This window comes from Suricata suricatta, chromosome 10 (assembly GCF_006229205.1).
Source record: "Suricata suricatta isolate VVHF042 chromosome 10, meerkat_22Aug2017_6uvM2_HiC, whole genome shotgun sequence".
Taxonomy (NCBI): domain Eukaryota; kingdom Metazoa; phylum Chordata; class Mammalia; order Carnivora; family Herpestidae; genus Suricata; species Suricata suricatta.
The window spans coordinates 37,550,171-37,569,762 of NC_043709.1; the positions used below are offsets into that span (position 1 = coordinate 37,550,171).

Genomic DNA, 19,592 nt, shown 5'->3' on the forward strand with positions numbered 1-19,592 from the left:
TTCCTTAAGGACCTAGATGACATAGAAGATGAAAATGAACAACTAAAGCAAGAAAATAAAACTCTTTTGAAAGTTGTTGGTCAGCTAACAAGGTAGAAGATTCAAGTCCCAGTGTGGAAAAAATATTTTAAAACTACTGATTGAATGTTATGGTTAATGCTAGGATAATATTCCTGTGCTGCAATAGATTAAGTATGTATATTTATTTCTAGAAAACAGTGGATGTTTATTTTCAAAATACTTTTTTTCATTATTTCATAAAAGTATCCACCCTCAATTTCACAATTAAGTAACATCTTTCAGTTAATAAAATGGTAGGTTATGCCTCTTTTGGTTTTGTGTGGTATTCAAATAATAAATGGTTTAAAGTCACAACCATTTGAATATATTTTATCTATGGTAGCGTGTTTTCTCCCCAAAGGAATATCCATAGTCTTTGTTTACATGAATTCAAATACTTTTGGGGAGTTACCCGCAAATGCCTTATTACTGGTGTGTGCAAACTTTTGTGTGTTGTTGATTTACTCATAAACGCTTTGTTTATTGTCATTTGTTCTTTCAATATTCTCTTAGAGTTAACAGTGTCATACCATTTTGTATAACAGTCATCTTTAAAAAGGAAAGCTATTATAAAAAGTCACAATATCATGACTAGTTGGCTAAAGAGAAAATGTGAGCAAATACTTGAATTGTGCTACAGTAAATTAAAATATACAGTTTTGTATCTGAATACTGAAAAAAAATTTTAATCACTTCTGGGAAACACACGATTGTAATCTCATTGTAAAACTTCTTGGGCAGGTCTTCCTTTTTTATTGTTCCAAGGTTTATAAGTGAACATGAGATATTTAAAAAGTTGTTCATTCATTCATTAGTCCTGGAGAGTGTGTACAATTGCAATGTATAAAAAAGAATATGTATTTTAAATTATCATTTGCATTAAATAATAAGCCAATATTTAGCCACAAAAACATTTACACTTACATTTACAAAACAGTACATAAACAAAAACAGTACCAAAATGCTTTCTTTATTTCTGACTTGGAGAATAACATTGTGTTATAGTGTTCTCATGTGAAAGAATTACTCCCCTGATAAGGGGAATTTTCCCTAATTAAGGGATTTTTAAATTTTTCCCAAAATTAGATTTTTAAAAATTTTGGAGAATTATACAAATTTTGTATTAAGTAATATTAATATTTAGAGTTGTTTTATATTATATTTTCATGTTGAGTAAGGAAACCCTCTCTTTTAAAATATATTAAGAAATGTCTGTCTAATAGTTGAATTGTGAATAGTATACAGATACCCTTTTGTCCAGTTAAACATAGTAAAATTCATTCTGGGTACCCTGCTGACTCATTTTCTTCACTTGCCAAGTTTTTTCATTATTGACTATTAGAAAAATAGGGAAGTGAAACAGTTGGACAAAATGTAGAGTAATTTTGAATTTTAAAACTCCTTGTGGCTACCTAGATTGGCTTCTCACTTCAGAAGTTTCAACCGTGGCGAATCATCAGGATCACTTGCATTGATCACAAAGAATTCTCTGGCTGTAATTTCTAGCTAGATTTAGGTTGAGAGCCTGGACAGAATTTTTAAAGCTCATCATTTGGTGATTCTGGTCATAACCTAGGTTTGGAAATAGCTGCTGTCCATACCCTATATCTTCCACTGAGACCCTAGAATTAACATATGTTAGCTACTAGCATTTTGTTCCCTTTTAGTTTATTTAATAATTTATCTGGCTCCTGGGGAAGTTTTCATAGGTCTATATATACTTACCAAAAAAGGTCAATGTCAGATTACCAAACTTGATACAGTTGCAGAATTCTTGCATAGGGACATCATTTTTGGAGAACATTATCCAGCCTGGGAACAGTGACCTGCTGCCCACATGTATGCCAGGCTCAGTTCCTGTCTTGGCTGTGAGGGGGACTCCTCTGCCTTCGGTTACCCTTAGATATGTGGCAGAAATATTGGTATGATTTAGTTTCTTATCCAAGTTTTGGATATTGTGAAAATGCTGTCAGTATCACCTTAAAATATATTAGTGTGCTGATTTTTCAGTAAAGTATTGAAATTTCTATTTAGTCTGTATGTAAGTAAAGGAATATTTTATGTCCCATTTTAAACTTAAACCAGTTATTGATGTTTTTAAAGACTGAGCTATTTAAAAAAATTTCCTTTTCTTCATTTTATTGGGAAATTTTCCGACAATGACATATTACATTATGGTACCAAGTACAAATACAGGAGTTCAACAGCTTAGGCAAAATAATTCACATTCAGTCCTTCCTCTTGTCCTTAAAATGTATATTTATGTCACGCATAGATTTTTACACTGAATAGTGAAAAATTAAATAGGATCTGCTACTACTTACTTTTAACATTTATGAAAAGCATTGAGATTAAAAAATTGAGATTTTAAAAAAGGTAAATTCAAATACATGCGCACCACTTTAGAAAACTTGGCTATTGTCATTAAAGTGCTAGTATTTGTGAAATTATTAGTTCCATTCAGAAATTATATTTCTTCTATTTCCTGGGAATATATGGCATAATAAAGCATATTCAAAGTTTTAATGTGTTTATGATATTATTTTCAAAACAGTTAATTAACTAAAATAAACATGACTTATCCCCCTGATTTCTGACATGCATTAAGACTTACAAAGTATTCTCCATTTTATTTTTCTAGAATTGTCATTAATCTTACTGCAGTACAGTTGCATTTAGAGGAGAAAAGGGTGGCATTTTGTGTGTTTCTAAGGAAATTTACTAAATCTAGGGCTTAGCATTGTCACACTGGGGACAAATACATGAAGCAATGTATTCTTTTTAATTTAAAGTAACTTTTTAATTGTGGTTAAAGCAATATATTCTTAAGGTGAAAAACTTAATCTCAGTTACAAGCCAGTTTATGTTTTCACAATTAATCTGGATTTTTATAATTAGAAACTAAGATGTAACATTTTGAGTCCACTAATACTTTGCTGAAAACAATACAAGTCCGTATAATAGACATACCCATATGTTTAATACTGTAATACAAAATAGGAAAGACACTGGGTTTGATCATTGATCTGGTGTTCTAGACAATACTCCTATGTACAGTGATAGTCTTCTTTTATCTTTTTATAGTTTTATAATATTGAGTCAGTGCCTAGTAAGTTCCATGCAGTATTGGCACTTATTTAATAACTGTTCATGGTTTTGTTAATAGCCTGTTACAGGATTCAGGCATATATTTTCATTTTGTAATATAAGAAACCAAATACCAGCTTTTCATTGGGAGCAGTATTAAGTGAGAAAGAACTAGCATTCAGGAATCAGAACTTTAAAATAACATATTAAAGTCAGTGCTAAACATTCTTCTGTTGTATCTGAACCATTCCTAATATGTAACAGTAAACTTGACTTCCTTTGCTTTGGAACTGTGCTCACTCTCAAAAGGAAACGACATCCCATCAACCAGGATTGTAATTTGTGTTATTTGTCTGAGAACTAGTGCCACTTTTGTTGTCCTACTAAACTGAAAGTGTAAGACCAATAGACAACAAACGCCGTGCTCATCTGGTGCCTTCCCTCCTTTTGTTAAATTTCTCATTAATGTATAGAAGTTGGTTGTTTCATTCTCAGTATTAAGACTTGAAAAACTATACAAGAAAATCTGAGCCCATATTGCTTTTGTTATTTTACTTAGCTACACTCTCACTGCATGTTAAAATCATATCCCCATTCTAAAAAGAATTACATGTATGTGAGAGGAATATGGATCAGGAATATAAATACATTAAATTTTCATATCTGTTCTTTTAGTAAGTATTTATTAGTTTACTCAGTATATCATTACAATTATAGAGGTTTTTAATAAAGGGACATGGACTAGCCCTTCCATTTAGCAGTGTACAATCTATGTAGTATGTGTCAATAGCACAAAATGCAGTCTTAATTAGTATTAGTTGGTCTGATATAAATAGTTCATTCAAAAGTATATTTTTTCATATTAATTATCTAGCCATTGTCTTTTAGGTCTATTTAATAGTTACCATTTAATTTGCTGCTGCACGTACTTAATGGTGGAGTGGAAGACCTGATGCATATTGGGAAGTATCTTACCATATTTCATTTAGGTAATTATGCTTTATGTAAAGAACATTGTTAAGGAATTTATAGCAATAATGAAGTAGAAAGACTTCAGTATGTTTCAGATTCACCAACCTGTTAATGGTATTGTCTCTACATTATTGATTATTGGTTGTTTTAACATATTTACATTAATAAGCAGTCCACACACAGGTTACATATTGCTTTGGTAATAATAGAATGTTAATGATGATCATTTGATGGACACTTATTATGTGCCTGTTTTGTTTTGAATCCCTCTCTGGATACCTAATAGATGTATATTACTTTTTTTTGGTGAACTTGTTTCTTGAAAGATCTGGCTATTTTATTCAGGGTTTTTATTAAGTTTAAGTATCAGATGGCTGCTATTATCAGCAAAAACCATATGAAAATTAAACTTTGTTTTGGTGAAAAATCAGTTAATTCAGGTAATTAAACATTTGAGGAAAACACCTGGATAATTTATTGACCATATTAGTATTGTGTAGGGGAACTTTAATAATGCCCATTGCACAGGTTTTGTTATGAGTAGTCAACGGTACAGATTAATTCTTAATATGCTTTGCATGTAAAATAACAAATAAACGTTCATTTATTTTTCAACACTGATTAATTATGTTTTTCTTCCTGAACTATCAGTAAAACTCTGATCATCAGTTTTACTTTTGAAGTTAAGGGATAATGCAAATATTCTAATTAACTTGTGTGCCTCTTACTGAAAGAGGATGCGATACTTTTAAATCTTTAGTATATATTATTATAGAAGGAATCATATTTTAAAAAACAAAATGCAGTGCTGATAAGATCTGTTTACTTTAATGGTGGGATTTCTTGAATAAGTGAGGAGGTGTACAAATGTTCAGTCGAATTGAACATTTTTAATTGTCTTTGTGGTTTAAAATTACATGAGTAGTTTCTTAATTCAGAATTGGAGCTTATCACAGCTAAATCTGATGGTGTTCAAAGAATTTCAGGCCCTTCATAGTTTGAAAAAGATAAGTAGGGGTCTGGGAATGTAAAAATTGGGTCTTTGTGTTTTGAGTAAATGGTTTACATAACCTTTTGCTAATGTGTCATTCTTCATACACCTGCACAAGCTAATTAGTCTTCTTTACTTCTAGAACTCCAAATTAATCTTTTCAATAATGTCATACATTTCTAACAAGTGAACAAGAATCCTTCAGTCAGACTGTTTAGATAATGTCTCAGATTCTTATATAAGTACCTACTCCATTAGCAAGTCTATTGAAAAACTGTGCAGGATATTTTAGTCTTAATTGGATCTGGAAGCCCTTATTTTAGACATCATCAAATCCTTATTTTTTTCTTCTAGATTCACTCTGTGCATACACACAATTCTATCAGTAGCTGTATATTACCCATATACTAATCTCATGTGTCTGGTTACTTTTTCTTCCTAGCCAACTTAGAAAGAATTTATATCATGTTGGACGTTCATGTTGGAGAGATAGGACTGGTTATAATATCCTTCACAATCCTTTCATTTTATTTTGATGTCTAACTACATAAGGTTAAAAAGAAAGCTAGCAGTCACTCTTTTAATACTGGACCAAATGCAAAATTCACAGTTTTACTCTTCACTTTCAAAAAGCTTGTGTAGCTGAATAAAGATGCATTTAATAAAGGAAGAAGCTCTCTACTTGCTATCAGTAGGATGAGCAATATGAAAAAAATTAACATGAATCAGTTAATAAAGGTAGATTTGACTTTGACTTTACACATGTAAAAGAAAAGCAAAATAAGAATTTTGTGTTATTCATGTTAAAATGTGCAGAATTATCCAGTGTAAGTTACAGATATGATCAGCTGATTTACCTGTTTAGAGATACCGTGGGACACCAGATTCACAGTCTTTATGTTACAGGTTTATATCTAGAGAAATATCTGTATTTCTTTAAAATGTGAGGGGCGCCTGGTGGCTCAGTCGGTGAAGCCTCCGGCTTCGGCTCAGGTCAGATCTCATGTTCGTGGGTTCGAGCCCCGCGTCAGGCTCTGTGCTGACAGCTAGCTCAGAGCCTGGAGCCTGCTTCCGGTTCTGTGTCTCCTTCTCTCTCTGCCCCTTCCCCTCTCATGCTCTGTCTCTCTCTGTATCAAAAATAAATAAAACATTAAAAAAATAAAATAAAAGGTGACCTATTTACTGTGGTTAGACAAAGATACATGGTGTCATCTGTGGACATTTTAGCTTTATGGAAACAAATTATTAAGAAAAATTAATAGAAAGGCATCTGATATATTTTATTATTCTTGTAGTGCAAGAGTATAACCAAAGCTATCAGTCAGAGCCATAGGAAATTCCATTTTTTGAAGAACCTGAAAATCACTTTTGGTAAGAAGGCATTTATTTAATATGTAGTGTTAAGGAAAGTTGGAAAATTATTGGTTTTCCATAGTAAATTGAAAGTTTCATGTGTGGATGATTTGGGACAATGAACAGCATCAGTAATTTAAAGTAAAATTATGCCAACAACTGTCACATTAACTCCACTCTTTAAAGTGAATCAGGGAAAATTGTAATGAGATGAATGAAGGGACATTTTGGAAATGCTAATTGATAGTCATAGGGGGCCTAAAAGTGCCCTTTGTTTCTTGCAACTCCTTTAAGATCAGTATACTGCGTAAGGCTTAAGAGGTTTGGCTAAGCATAGTGACTCAGTTAACACTTTGAGCACAACTGTAACCCTAATGTAGTATAGCATATGAACATTAAATAATTAGTAATTCAGTAGCTCTGTTTGTCAGGCATTGTGTTAATTACTATAATCCTTTTTTATTCAATTCTCTAAAACTTGTGCAAGGTACAGATTGGGAAGAATAATTTGCTCCCAAGTCCCAAAGCAGTGCTTTGTGCTTAACGTTCTGACATATTCACTATTATGATATAATCATTGTCCTATTAAATATTTTGCCAGTGGTTCTCAAAAAGCCAATACTAGTAGTATTGGCTTCTCTTAGAAACCTATTAGAGAAACTCCCAACACTTGAATGAGGTGAGGCCCAGCAATCTATGCTTTAAGAGGCCCTTCAAGTAATTCTGATGCAGGTCAAAGCTTGCAAGTTTGCATTGTGCATTTCTATTTTTAAATAAAGATCTGGGGGTTTCTTTTTGGACATTCATTCACACTTTACTTTTTGTAAAAAACAAAACAAAACAAAACGGAAGTGTTTCATTATTGCTTACACCGCAGAAGACTATCAGGAAAAGCCCCAGCATGGATATTGGCAGCTGGACATAACTGCAGTAGTGTTATCTCTGGAAGTCAAATGGATTCTTAAGTCCAGGAGTCTATGTATTGAAATCTTTGTTTTATTGTGTTAAGCTCTATCTCTGTTAATTGCCTAAACGTTTTTGGTAACAATGATGTATTTTTTTTCAAATTTTAAAACTTTATTGGAACAAATAAATGTATGTTTCATCACTTATAGTTTGGTTTTCTTGGTTTTGTCCTTTATTTTTTTTTCCATGTGTGGACCCTGTGGAGTGACTTATGGGAAGGTTGAATCTTCAAAGTTTACTCTCTGTGACCTCAGAAAATCAGTAGCATTTCTAGCCAGTTGATCAGTGAGGAGAAATCAAGTGTTGTATCCCAGTGAGTAAAGAAAAAATTTAAAGTCTATATTTATTGATTTAGATCAGATAGTTTATCATTTTTTAATTATTTCTTTCTGCTTTTTAAATACTTTAGATCCATTTTAGATTACAGAATTACTGTGAAGGTAATATGGAGAGTACTTGAATATCCCACACCCAATTTTCCTTTTTACTAATGTCTTAAATTAGTATAATGCATTTGTCACAATTAATGAACCAATATTGATACATTATTATTAAAATCCATACTTGAGTTAGAGTTCCTTAGTTTCCTATCATGTCTTTTCATTGTTCCAAGATCCAATCTACAATACCCCATTACATTTAGTAGAGAAGTCTCTTATACTCCTCTTAGTTGTGACAGTTTTCTTAGATTTTTCTTATTTTGATGACCTTACCAGTTTTGAGGATCACTAGTCAGGTATTTTTCATTTCTTACTATGGACATTTTCACATATACAAAAAAGTTGAGAAGATAATTATCATCTTACTAATCTTATTTTATCTCCCCCCCTTTCATTTGCTATGGAATTTTAAAGTTAAATTTCAGGGGTGCCTTAGGTGGCTCAATCAATTGAGTGTCCAGCATTTGATTTTGGCTCAGGCCATGATCCCAGAAGCTCTGCATTTAGCATGGAGCCTGCTTGGGCTTCTCTCTCCCCCTCTGCTGCTCTTCCCCTCTGCCTCAAGAATAAATAAAATGAAAAAAAGTTAAATTTCAATCATCCTTTTATCTATAAATACTTCACCTATAATTACCTATCACTACTAGATAAGGACTTGAAAAACAACCACAATATTATCACACCCAACAATTTTAATGCTGATTTTTTGATATTACCTGTTTAGTTCAGGTTCTTGAGGGGGAGGCCTGCAGGAGATTTATAGGGGGGAAACACACGTAAGGAAAAATGACGAGCCATTGGGAGATTGGGAAGACCTCGGTACAGGTCTGACTACTATGAAGACGAGCCGGAAGAAGGATGGCTGAGCAGGAGGTCTTAATCCATAGTGCAGTTCAAAAAAAGTTTTAGCAAGGTAAAAGCCCTCAGACCAAACACCTCAAACCTCAGGTGCCTGTTCATAAGAGTAGACCCACATCTTACCGGAGGGTAAGATGACTGTGTATTCCTGCTGTGCCCGTTTTTTAGTGGGAGCAGCTGTAGGAAACGGCCTCATTTAAACACCACGGTGGATTCAGACCACAGCAGCTGGGACTGTCCGTAAATTACCTACCCCACAGTAGGCGACTAGCAAAGCCCCTGTGCCTGGCTGCCCCTCATGTGTAATAGTTTGTGTTCACATTTCCCTAGATCCCTCAAAAATGCCCTTTTAGTTCATTCAAATATCCAATTGAGAGTCATCCACTGTATTTGGTTAGTATATCTCATCTCTTTTAGCTTATAAATTAGACATTCCTCCATTTTTATGCTGTTTTCTAAATTGAAGAAATTAGATTATTTGCTCTATAGGATTTCCCACATTCTGTATTTGACTAATTGCATCTTTATGATGCGATTTAACTTGTTCCTCTATCCCCTCTTTTTCCTGTAAATTGTTAATTAGATGTAGAGGCTTTATTGATTTGATTTATATTCTTTTTGGACAATAATTCATAGGTGGTGTGTACTTTCTGTTGAATCGCATGAGCTATGATGTGTCTTTTCTCACTTTTAATGATGTTAAGATTAACAGATTCAGATACTACTATTACTTTAAAAAATTTTTAATGTTTATTTCTGGAAGCTACAGAGAGACAGAGTTTGAGATGGGGAGGGGCAGAGAGAGAGGGGGAGACATAGAATCCAAAGTAGGCTCCAGACTCTCAGCTGTCAGCACAGAACCCAATGCAGGGCTCAGACTCATGAACTGCAAGATCACGAGCTCAGTGGAAGTCAGACAACTGACTGAGCCACCCAGGCGCCTCTATCATATAGTTTACTAATCCTATCATTCTATTTACATGAGTAGGAATTCTTTAAAGAGAAATTTTCATTTATCAATTACTTGAATTCCCTAAAATATGAGTAAGATCACTTTGGTTTTTCCCTTCATTTATCATTTTAATAATAATGGGCCACAGCCCAGACAATCTCCAAAGGTAAGAGTGTGTTTATAGATTTACTGTGTTTTAGTCTACTGCAGTCATCATTTTTATATTCAAATTATATCATGTGTAGCTAGTAGAAGTTTTCCAGCATAAAGTGTTGAGTCCGATCTTGTACATTTCCTTTTAGGATCTGGAATCAAGAGCTACCTTTCTCTGTAGAAAATGAAAGTCTTGATAGTCATTGAAATTATCAGATGAGGTTGTGCCTGGGTGGCTCAGTCCGTTGGACATCTGACTTCGGCTTGGGTCATGATCTCATGGTTCTTGAATTCGACCCCCATGTCAGGCTCTGGGCGACAGCTTAGAGCCTGGAGGCTGCTTCAGATTCTGTGTTTCTCTCTCTCTCTTCCTTCTCTGCTCATGGTCTGTATTTCTCTCTCAAATAAGTAAACATTAAAAAAATTATCAAATGATACAAAAACCAGAAGGCAGTCAGAGCTCTTCTTAACTGTAAAAGCGATATATGGACATTGAGACATTCCAACTTCTACTTTTGCTGGGAAAGTACAGTAATCTACTTGTTCCTTTGCTGTTTTCATTTATTTTTCTCATTTCCTATGCAAATAGGCAGATCCTAAATGTATCCTGATATTTTTTTTTGAAACTTAAATTTATTCATGCTTGTTGACAATCCCAGGAGATTGGTTATAGAAGTCAAGATTTTCATTTGAGTAGTTAAAGCCACTTTAAAATAGTGTTCATATTATAATGCAGCCACCAACTTTGTAAAAATGTATAGATATTCATTAAGTTGGGCTTAAAAAGAGCTTATATACTAAATAAGCTAAAATTCATAATAAAGTGCCTAAATTGTGGTTTTTGCATCCCACAACATTAAAATTTGACTCAAACTCATAGTATGGATCATAGTAGAGTATGCATTTCCATTTCTAGTCACTCTGAATGAGGATCTATGCAGAGGTACTAGTCATTGTCCAGTCTTAAGAGCAGGTTGTGAGGCAGTCCTGAGGAGGAGGAGGAGTAAGAATGTTGGATGACAGAATGCAAACTGATACAGCCTTTGTGGAAAATAGCATGGATGTTCTAAAAAAGTTAAACATAGAACTACCCTATGATCCAGTAATTCCACTTATGAGTATTTACCCAAAGAATATGAAATGCTAATCTGGAGAGATCCATGCCCCTCTATGTTTATTGCAGCATTATTTACAATAGCCAAAATATGGAAGCAGCCCAAGTGTCCATTGATGGATGAATGAATGAAGAAGTGGGGTGTGTGTGTGTGTGTGTGTGTGTGTGTGTGTGTGTGTGTGTAATATACAATGGAATATTGGCCATAAAAGAATGAAACCTTGCCATTTGCAGTGGCACAGATGGAGATAGGATAATAAGTGAAATAAGTCAGAGAAAGACATACCATATGATTTCACTCATGGAATTTAAGAAATGAAATGAGGGGCACCTAGGTGGCTCGGTTGAGCATCTGACTTCTGCCTCAGGTCATGATCTCACCGCTGGTGGGTTCTAGCTCTGCGTCAGGCTCTGTGCTGACAGCTCAGAGCCTGGAACCTCCTTCAGATTCTGTGTCTCCCTCTCTCTCTGCCCCTCCCCTGCTGGCACTCTGTCTGTCTCTCTCTCAAACTAAATAAACATTAAAAAATTTTTAAAAAATGAACAAAGGGAAAAAAAGACAAACCAAGGAACAGATTCTTAACTATGGAGAACAAACTGATGGTTACCAGATGGGGGAATGGGTGATTAAGAGTACACTTAATGTTCGGCACTGAGTGACGTATAGGATTGTGGAATCACTATCATGTATATTTGAAATTAATATAACACTGTATGTTAACTCATTTTTAAAAATGCATCAAGTTGCGTGTTAGGATACATGTTGCTTCATATAAGCTCCTTTACTTTTTTACATGAAAAAAAAAGTGTTGGATGATGGCTAGAGGCAGTTGTGAAGTGGCCCTGTGACTGAGCCAGCCTCCAGGAGTCCTTACTAGTGCTTAGAATTAAGCCCAGCTGCTGTCAGCCACCACCTAGGGAGCCATGTAATAATATTGGCAAATCCTTTTCTCAATTCCTGCCCCATACCTTCCTCCAGAAAGTAGGATCCACTCTTTTGTTTCAGAACATGGAAACCAATTATAGCCTAAGTTCTTGCATTTTGCATCTTGCATTGGTTCAAAAATACTATATACTACTGTATGCTAGTCTTTGTACTAGGTACAAGAGACATTGCAGTGAAAAATATCCTAGTCTATATAATTTTATTCTTTATTGCTCAATAAAAAAGTTGACACAGGGTTGAGGACTGACTGCTTCTTGTAATGTCCTTTGGACCTTTACAAAAGATGAGAATTGAAATTCACTTATTTTTGAGTCTCAGTACGTGTCCTGGGCTATTTAGTTTGTGTTACTAAAATCATGCTTATAAATCTAATGTTTGGAAAATATTCCCTTAACCTTGAAAAAATTGAAGGTGTGGATTTACAGCATACATTCATATTTTCATTAATTTGTTAGATGAATTTAGTTTTGCTCCTAAATCATGTCTTCAGTGGTCAATGCTAGTAAGTCTTCAGTGGGAGTCAGGGCCCCATATTTCCTAGTATCTTCTGACCATCTGAAGCATTTGTAATTATTCATAGTTTATATGTTAAATCTTAGGGATTTCAAATATCTATTCCTGTAGCTCATAAAATTCCCAAAGTCACCCATGGTTAGATAAAACTTTATTCCTGGAGTTTTCTTTTTTTCCTAGTGTTGGAATTGGGTAACTAAGTACAGTGTACTTTACAGGCTTTTGTTGTCTAGTTACTTGAGAAACACTCCCCCTATGGTGAAATCATCCATTTCCCCCTCCCCCCCCTTTTTTTGTGATTGAGTGGTCAGGACACTTTATCCATTAACTGTGATTCGTGCCTAAAGATTTATAACATTTGGGAAGGACATACATTGGGGTATTAGATCCAGTTTTGAGTATTTACCTCTGGTTGACTTAAGAGTAGCATTAGTCTTTTATAACTTAGATTTTTTAAAACTCTTAAAAATAACAAATTGGTAAGAGCTATTTCTCTTTCCCAGGCTACTTGAGGAGGTTCTCTTATTTGGTTTGAAATGAGCTTGTATCATCTTCCTAACTTTATGTTTTTTAAATATTTTATTTTGTTAAGTAATCTGTGTACCCAACATGGGGCTCAGATTTACAACCCCAAGATAAAGAGTCACATGTTTCACCAATTGAGACAGCCAGGCGCCCTTGCCTAACTTTTAAAAAGCTAATTCTCTGTACAGATGAGGAAGTGAGACTGAGAGGCACATGTTCTTTACCCTGATGTCATGTCACATTGTAGTAGAAGTGGAATCATACCTTTCTAGTACCTGAAAACTGAGGTGTCTAACTACTGCTAAGATTAGTTTGTTTAGAGGGAAGTTTAGAGATTACAAAATATGAATTTCTAAATAAGAATTAGAAAGTTAAACTTATTTTTTGATAGCAGAAATTAACTTTTTCATTTTGGCCTTGCCTCATTAGAGCATGATTTCAAGTCAGTGTTCTATTGTTTGGTGAGGCATTATTTCTTTAAGTGTGATAGTTCCTCTACTCCTACATCAGAGTCACCTGGAGTCCACAAGAATACTCAGATGGATTAGACTGTCTCTGTTCCCAAAAAGCTTACATATGGTTAAAGAATAGAATCTACGCAAGCAAAAGAGGAGTGAGAGATTAAATTCTTAAAGGAATGGGATAGACTTATTTAGGACCTAGCATTTGAAGCAAATTTTGAAGGAGTTGGGGAGGGAGGGTTGGTATCCATCATAGTGAGGAATATTTAGAAATTGTTATTTATCGTCTGCTGAATCGTGGTACTACAGTTAAGGATTGCATCTGATGTTCTTTGTATACACACTAATTTGGAAATCACAGCTTCCAAATTAGACCCACTTGAGCACTGGTTTCCAGTTCAGACCTACTTGAATCCATATTCTGGCTGCACCACTTTTAGCTGTGTGACCTTGAACAAGTTGCTTTATAATTTCACCGTCTGCACCAAAGACAAAATAGTGCCTAACTCTGTTGGGTCATTGTGAAGAATAAAGGAGATAATACACTTAAAATGTGTGATACAACACCTGTTCATAGCTATGATGGGAAAAGAATTAAAATGAAGTAACTCTTACAGTGTGATTTATACCAGTGAAGAAGTTGAGAACATTGTAACAGTTATCATTCCTGAATTGAAAAAAAAAAAGTTATCAGGAAGTTCTGGATAAGCAATAAAAGTACCATCTGGTTTTAGATTTCTGCTTTCCTAGGGTGGCTGTATGTCCTGAGAAGTCCAATTGAAGGAAGTCAGAACTCAGTCCTAAACAATGATGCAGTATGTGCTGATTCAAATGTAATATAATCTATATCCCCTGTAAATGTAGCTATTGAAGGAACATTGAACAAAGCCTTGGGTAAAGAAAATACCTTTTAGAAATAAAGAGCTTCTTGAATTAGTTTACTTGAGAAGCTCTAAGTATTTCCCAGTTAGGCCTCTCTTCTTTCTGAATCCTCAGCCTCAAGTTGGGCCTGTTTTCATACTAAGAATTGTCTCTGCCTGGACTCCTGAACAAATATATTCCAGGCCAGTGTCATTAACCAAGCTGATATGGGAACTAAACAAACAGAGTGAATCAGCTTGAATTCACGAAGGTTGGCAACAAGTCAATTTCTTTCTCTACCTCTCCACTTGTTTTTTCAGTGTACCTGATTACCAGTGACGGTGTGTCCTGATAACAGAACAGGAAGCATATCAAAGCAAGAGGTTGTTTATCTACTGACCTGCTCCTGGATAACAAGAAACATTTTTTGTTGATTTGGATTTGTGTACTATAAGGCAGCAAAACAGAACATGGCAATAATAGGTGTTAGTACTAGTGATGATTTTTTAATCACTGGCAAAATGCCACAGGGGTATTTAAACCATTTTTTCTTCTGAATTGCACAAGTTTGAGAGTAATGTTTGTCTTCTGGCCTAAAAAAGGAGTTCTAACTAGAATGTGGATATTTTATTGTCCAATTATATATATCATATATATTAATTTGAAATTATACACATAGTGTGTTTTCTCCTTAGATATTGGATTGTATACTTATCTATTCTTAGATTTTTCATATCTGATTAATATCTCTCTAGTAGGACAATACCTTGCTCAGGTTAAACATAGGTGTTTTACTTGTCATATGAAATTTTTAAGAGTATAAGAAAGTTTAATTTATTTTAACTAAGTTCAGAAATATGAACTTTTCTCCCCCATGAGTGAGATTAATGAGAAAAATGAAGGTGGGCAATTAGGCCCTTTTCAACTAAAAATATTTGGGACTTCAATTTAGATTGGTGGGGGTTACCAAAGGTAATACAGATTTAAAGAGAGAGTAGAATTTTCTTAACATCTTAAAAGTGGTCAACTTTTAAGCCACTACACAGAAAAAGAGATTGAAAGGATTTTAAAAAATATATTCCTCACTGAAAAGAAGTAAAAACTATCCCTAAAATAGTGAAGTGCTGCTATATCTAGAAATAAAACTAGGACATCCCTTTTCTCTTCTAGACTTGCACCCTTTCCGGCCACTCTGGACTACATTGGTAGGGGAAGCGTTTCCAGGACTGTCTGCTAACGGTACAGAAATAATTGACATTGGTGTCTGTGTGCATTTTTCTTTTGAAAGCCCTTAGGAGGTTTTCAAATACTGGTTGAAAAAGTAAATGCAAGAATGAGTGGATACATGAGAGACAGTGGTTGCTGCTTTAGCCTAACCCTGAGTTTTATTTATTACAAGTTTTGTGACTGTTAGGAAGTACTTTACCTATGGCTTTCCTGGTCAATAAGTGGAGTTAGTAACACCTATCACATGAAATACTTAATAAATGTTTATTATGTAAATTAATCACTAGGTCCAGTTGAGATATACCAACTTGAGTTTTCTGGGGTCTGGCGATTTGTCCTTTGAACAAATCTGTTGGTGGTTTTTATGCACCCAAAGTTTGGAAACCACTCATTTAAACTGTATTGGGCAGAGTACTAGGATAGATGCCCGAAGCACTATTAAAATGAATCAGACAGTCTCTGTCTTCAATAAATGTACATATGGTTAAAGGGTAAACATAATGTATATAAAGCACAGAGGAAGGAGAGATTCTCTTAAAGGATTAGTAAAACTTCTTAAGGATCTAGCATTTGTAAGGATGAAGTAAGATTTAAAGAAATTTTTTTAATGTTTATTTTTGAGAGAGACAGAGTAGTGTGAGCAGGGGAGGGACAGAAAGAGAAAGAGGGAGACACAGAATCCAAAGCAGGCTCCAGGCTCTGAGCTGTCAGCACAGAACCCAATGCGGGGCTCAAACCCACAAACTGAGATCATGACTTGAGCTGCAGTCATAAGCCTAACCAACTGGGCTACCTAGACACCCCAGGATTAAGTAAGATTTTTTTAAAATTCCTGGATCCATGTGTGTCACATGGTAAATGCAGAAATGTTGGTATTATTATTTCCACATATGCTTTGTCTATATACTCCATTCTTTTCTTCCTAATCTGTAAGGACTGTGTCTATATTTTCAATAGATCTTCCCCTCCCGATTTATAAATTACTTTGGATGACTATATGGCCTTTTCTGAATGATTTTCATGATTTTTTACTGTTTTGTCCTGGTGATAGTTTTGACAGGTGTTCTTCTTTCTCTTTAGTAAAACCACTCTATGCACTTTCTCATTTCCATTTTATGATTCTATGAAAAAATTTTCATGAAAATGAAATTTAATTGCACTCACATTGTACCTTGCTGTATATCCTTTGACTCATCATATGATTTAAGAAAATTCACTTTATAAACTGTGGAAAAGAAATCCTTTTAGTTAATTCTCATTTAGTCAGGTTTTTCTGGCTTGCGGATTATTCACATTCTTTACCTCTGTACTTACAGGTTTCCTTTTATCTGTTTCTTTGCTTGTTAAGCATGAATAGAGAAAGAGAAAGAAGCAGATGTGGTAAAAAGATTTAGTATGTGAACTGAAAGGAACCAATGGCCAAAATAAGGCTCAGCTTAGATAATTCTGTTGATATTAGACAGGGTGTCACAGTTCTGTTAGCAGAGGAATAGCCTAATGGTCCTGGCATGCTAAGGATATTGATCCGAGATTTTGACCTTTGATCCTGCTACTAACTTACTTGTGCAAACCAAACAGTCTTAGTGTGATAGGGAAAATGCCTGCATTATTTTGGATTCACGGTCCAAATGGATGTCAGTAAAAGGAATTTAAAGTATTCACTGAATGTGAACACAGTATTCCAGATATTAAACAAGAAACCTCAAAAAATGTACCTTGTCTTTTAAGATATTACAAGAAATGTAACTGGAAATGGACTTTTCCCCCCCTCTACCTTTTCATAGTTCATATACCAGTAGCACCAGGTACTATATCAACACTTTAGAATGATTTTGTACTGCTTATAAAACTTAAAGGACAATTTTTATACACATTTAATAGTGTGTAAAATTGTGGCATAGAACTTGAGAAACATGCACAAAGTTAATTAGCTAGCTGAAATGGGAACTAAAATAGTTTTTCTGATTTTCTGTTCACCAAAATATTATGCTCTAGCCAAGAAGTGCACATTTTTGGTCTATTTATGGAAGTCTGATCCATCTATAGTCTGTGTTATCATGTATTTAATTTTTATTTTTAAGCCAAATGAGGAAGATGATATGTTAAAGCAAAACAAAGATTTAAAACTAGAAGGAATCTTCTAAATCATAAAGAGGAATTCTCAGTTGAAAATATTGTACAGGTTTGTAACATGAGCTATAACAGTTTTAGTGATTTATCACTAGTATAAAACTACATAAGGCTACTATGTTATTAGCTCTTATATTGTTATCAAACAACATTGACTTTATCCTTTAGAGTTCAATCTTGACTTCAAAAGGTTTAAAAAAAAAGTGTAAAATCCTTTGGATTAAAAGAATCCAACGCTATTTGCTGTCATAATCAAAAGGGAGGTTTTAAATTCAGTTTCTAAATTACCAAAAGATAAAAGATTAAAAGTAAAGCTTACAGAATGCCTGGGTGGCTCAGTCAGTTAAGCATCCAACTCTTGATGTCAGTTCAGGTCATGATGTCACAGTTCACGAGATTGAGCCCGATGCCTGGCTCAGGGCTGACAGCACCAAGCCTACTTGGGATTCTCTCTCTCCCTCTCTCTGCCCCTCATCCACTTGTCTCTCTCTTTCCCTCTCTCAAAATAAATAAACATTAAAATTTTTTTTCTAAAAGAAAAAAAGGTAAAGCTTATGTTCATAGATTTCACAACATACAGTTCAGTGCAGAAATGATGACCAGGGGCATCTGGGTGGCTCAGTCAGTTTAGTGTACGACCTCAGCTCAGGTCATGATCTCATGGCTTGTGAGTTCAAGCCCTGCGTTGGGCTCTGTGCTGACAGCTCAGAGCCTAGAGCCTGCTTCAGATTCTGTGTCTCCCTGTCTTTCTCTCTCTGCCCCTCCCTGGCTTGCACTCTGTCTTTCTGTCTCTCAAAAATAAAAAAAACGTTAAAAAAAACAACTGGACACTAGAAAAGCAGATGTTTTCTTGAAGTCTTCTCTACTACTGTAAGGTCGATGAGTAAGCGTGGGCTGATTGTATAATAGGTACTCAATAAATATTTGCTGAATGAATGAATGATGTATAAATGCAAATTGATCTATGTTAGCTGCTTTTCCTGTTGGAAGGCTTGATCTTTTATCGTTTGAATTCCACAAAAAAAACATCTTAACCAAGTCTTTGGGCCAATCTGTTTCCAGGCATGTTTGTGTTTTTCACATTCTTTTTTTGGCCTGCAATAATATTCTGTGACCTCTTTCATGAATTCCAGTAGGTCATTCAGTTGGGACCCAAGGAAGTCAGTAAATTAAACTTGATTTGGAATGGAATACATAGGGTGTGTGGCTTGGATTGGAATCAAATTAATTCAGGCTAATCTTATTTTGGTTTAATCTATGTGGGAAAGAATAGAAATAGGGAAAAGCAAATAAACAAAAAATAGGGGAAGCTATTCTTGTATCATGGTAAGCAGTTTCTGTAAGGAATGGTTCCAAGGGCAAAAGCCTAAATTATTTTTATTAGAAATATGGGTATAAGATTGAGCAAAGGGAAGATTAAGTTCTCCAGTCATCATAGTTGGTGTTTACTTTTTTAGTTTTCTCAAACCAGAATCTCTAGGCTTTTAAAATGTCGATACTCCAAAGACCAGCGTGTTACTTAATACAGTTCTCTTGCATTTTAATCTTCTCCAGGGCTCTGGAAATGGATAACCCCAATCAATCAGGGAGGCAGAGAAAGTTTTTGACATTGAGTTTATAGTCAGATTATCTAGACTCTTGAGTCTCTTAAAGAGGCCTAAGGAGAAGAATTGTTGAGAAAGTGCAGTAAGTTCCTGCACTAATAATTAATTTCTTTAAGCTGACATGTTCCCCTTTCAACAGTTTCCACCTTGCAAGTATTAGACCCTGAAGACTTAACCTTGGTGTTCAGAGGTAGAGAAAATCTTTCTGTGAATGGGCTGAGAGCATTTGAATGACATGAGAAACTTCTTCAAAGCTGGCTGGGAAGGAGCAAGTGCAGTCATCGAGTAAGACCCCTTTAGTTTGGAGTTCTGACTGGTGCTGGGTGTGCCATGAATGGGATTGTTCTTTACAGAGAATTTCATGTGATTGCCTCGTAAG

At 34.8% G+C, this 19,592-nt stretch overlaps 1 protein-coding gene across 1 annotated transcript in view; it reads left to right on the top strand.

The window, feature by feature from the left end:
• Positions 1-4,734, top strand: part of PAWR (pro-apoptotic WT1 regulator) — a 172,496-nt gene extending 167,762 nt beyond the window's left edge. Inside the window, exon 9 of the mRNA XM_029955448.1 lies at positions 10-4,734. Within this exon, the coding sequence (XP_029811308.1) occupies positions 10-96 (87 nt within the window). The 3' untranslated portion in view covers positions 97-4,734. The remainder of the gene's footprint in view (positions 1-9) is intronic.
• The last annotated feature ends 14,858 nt before the right edge of the window (positions 4,735-19,592 follow it).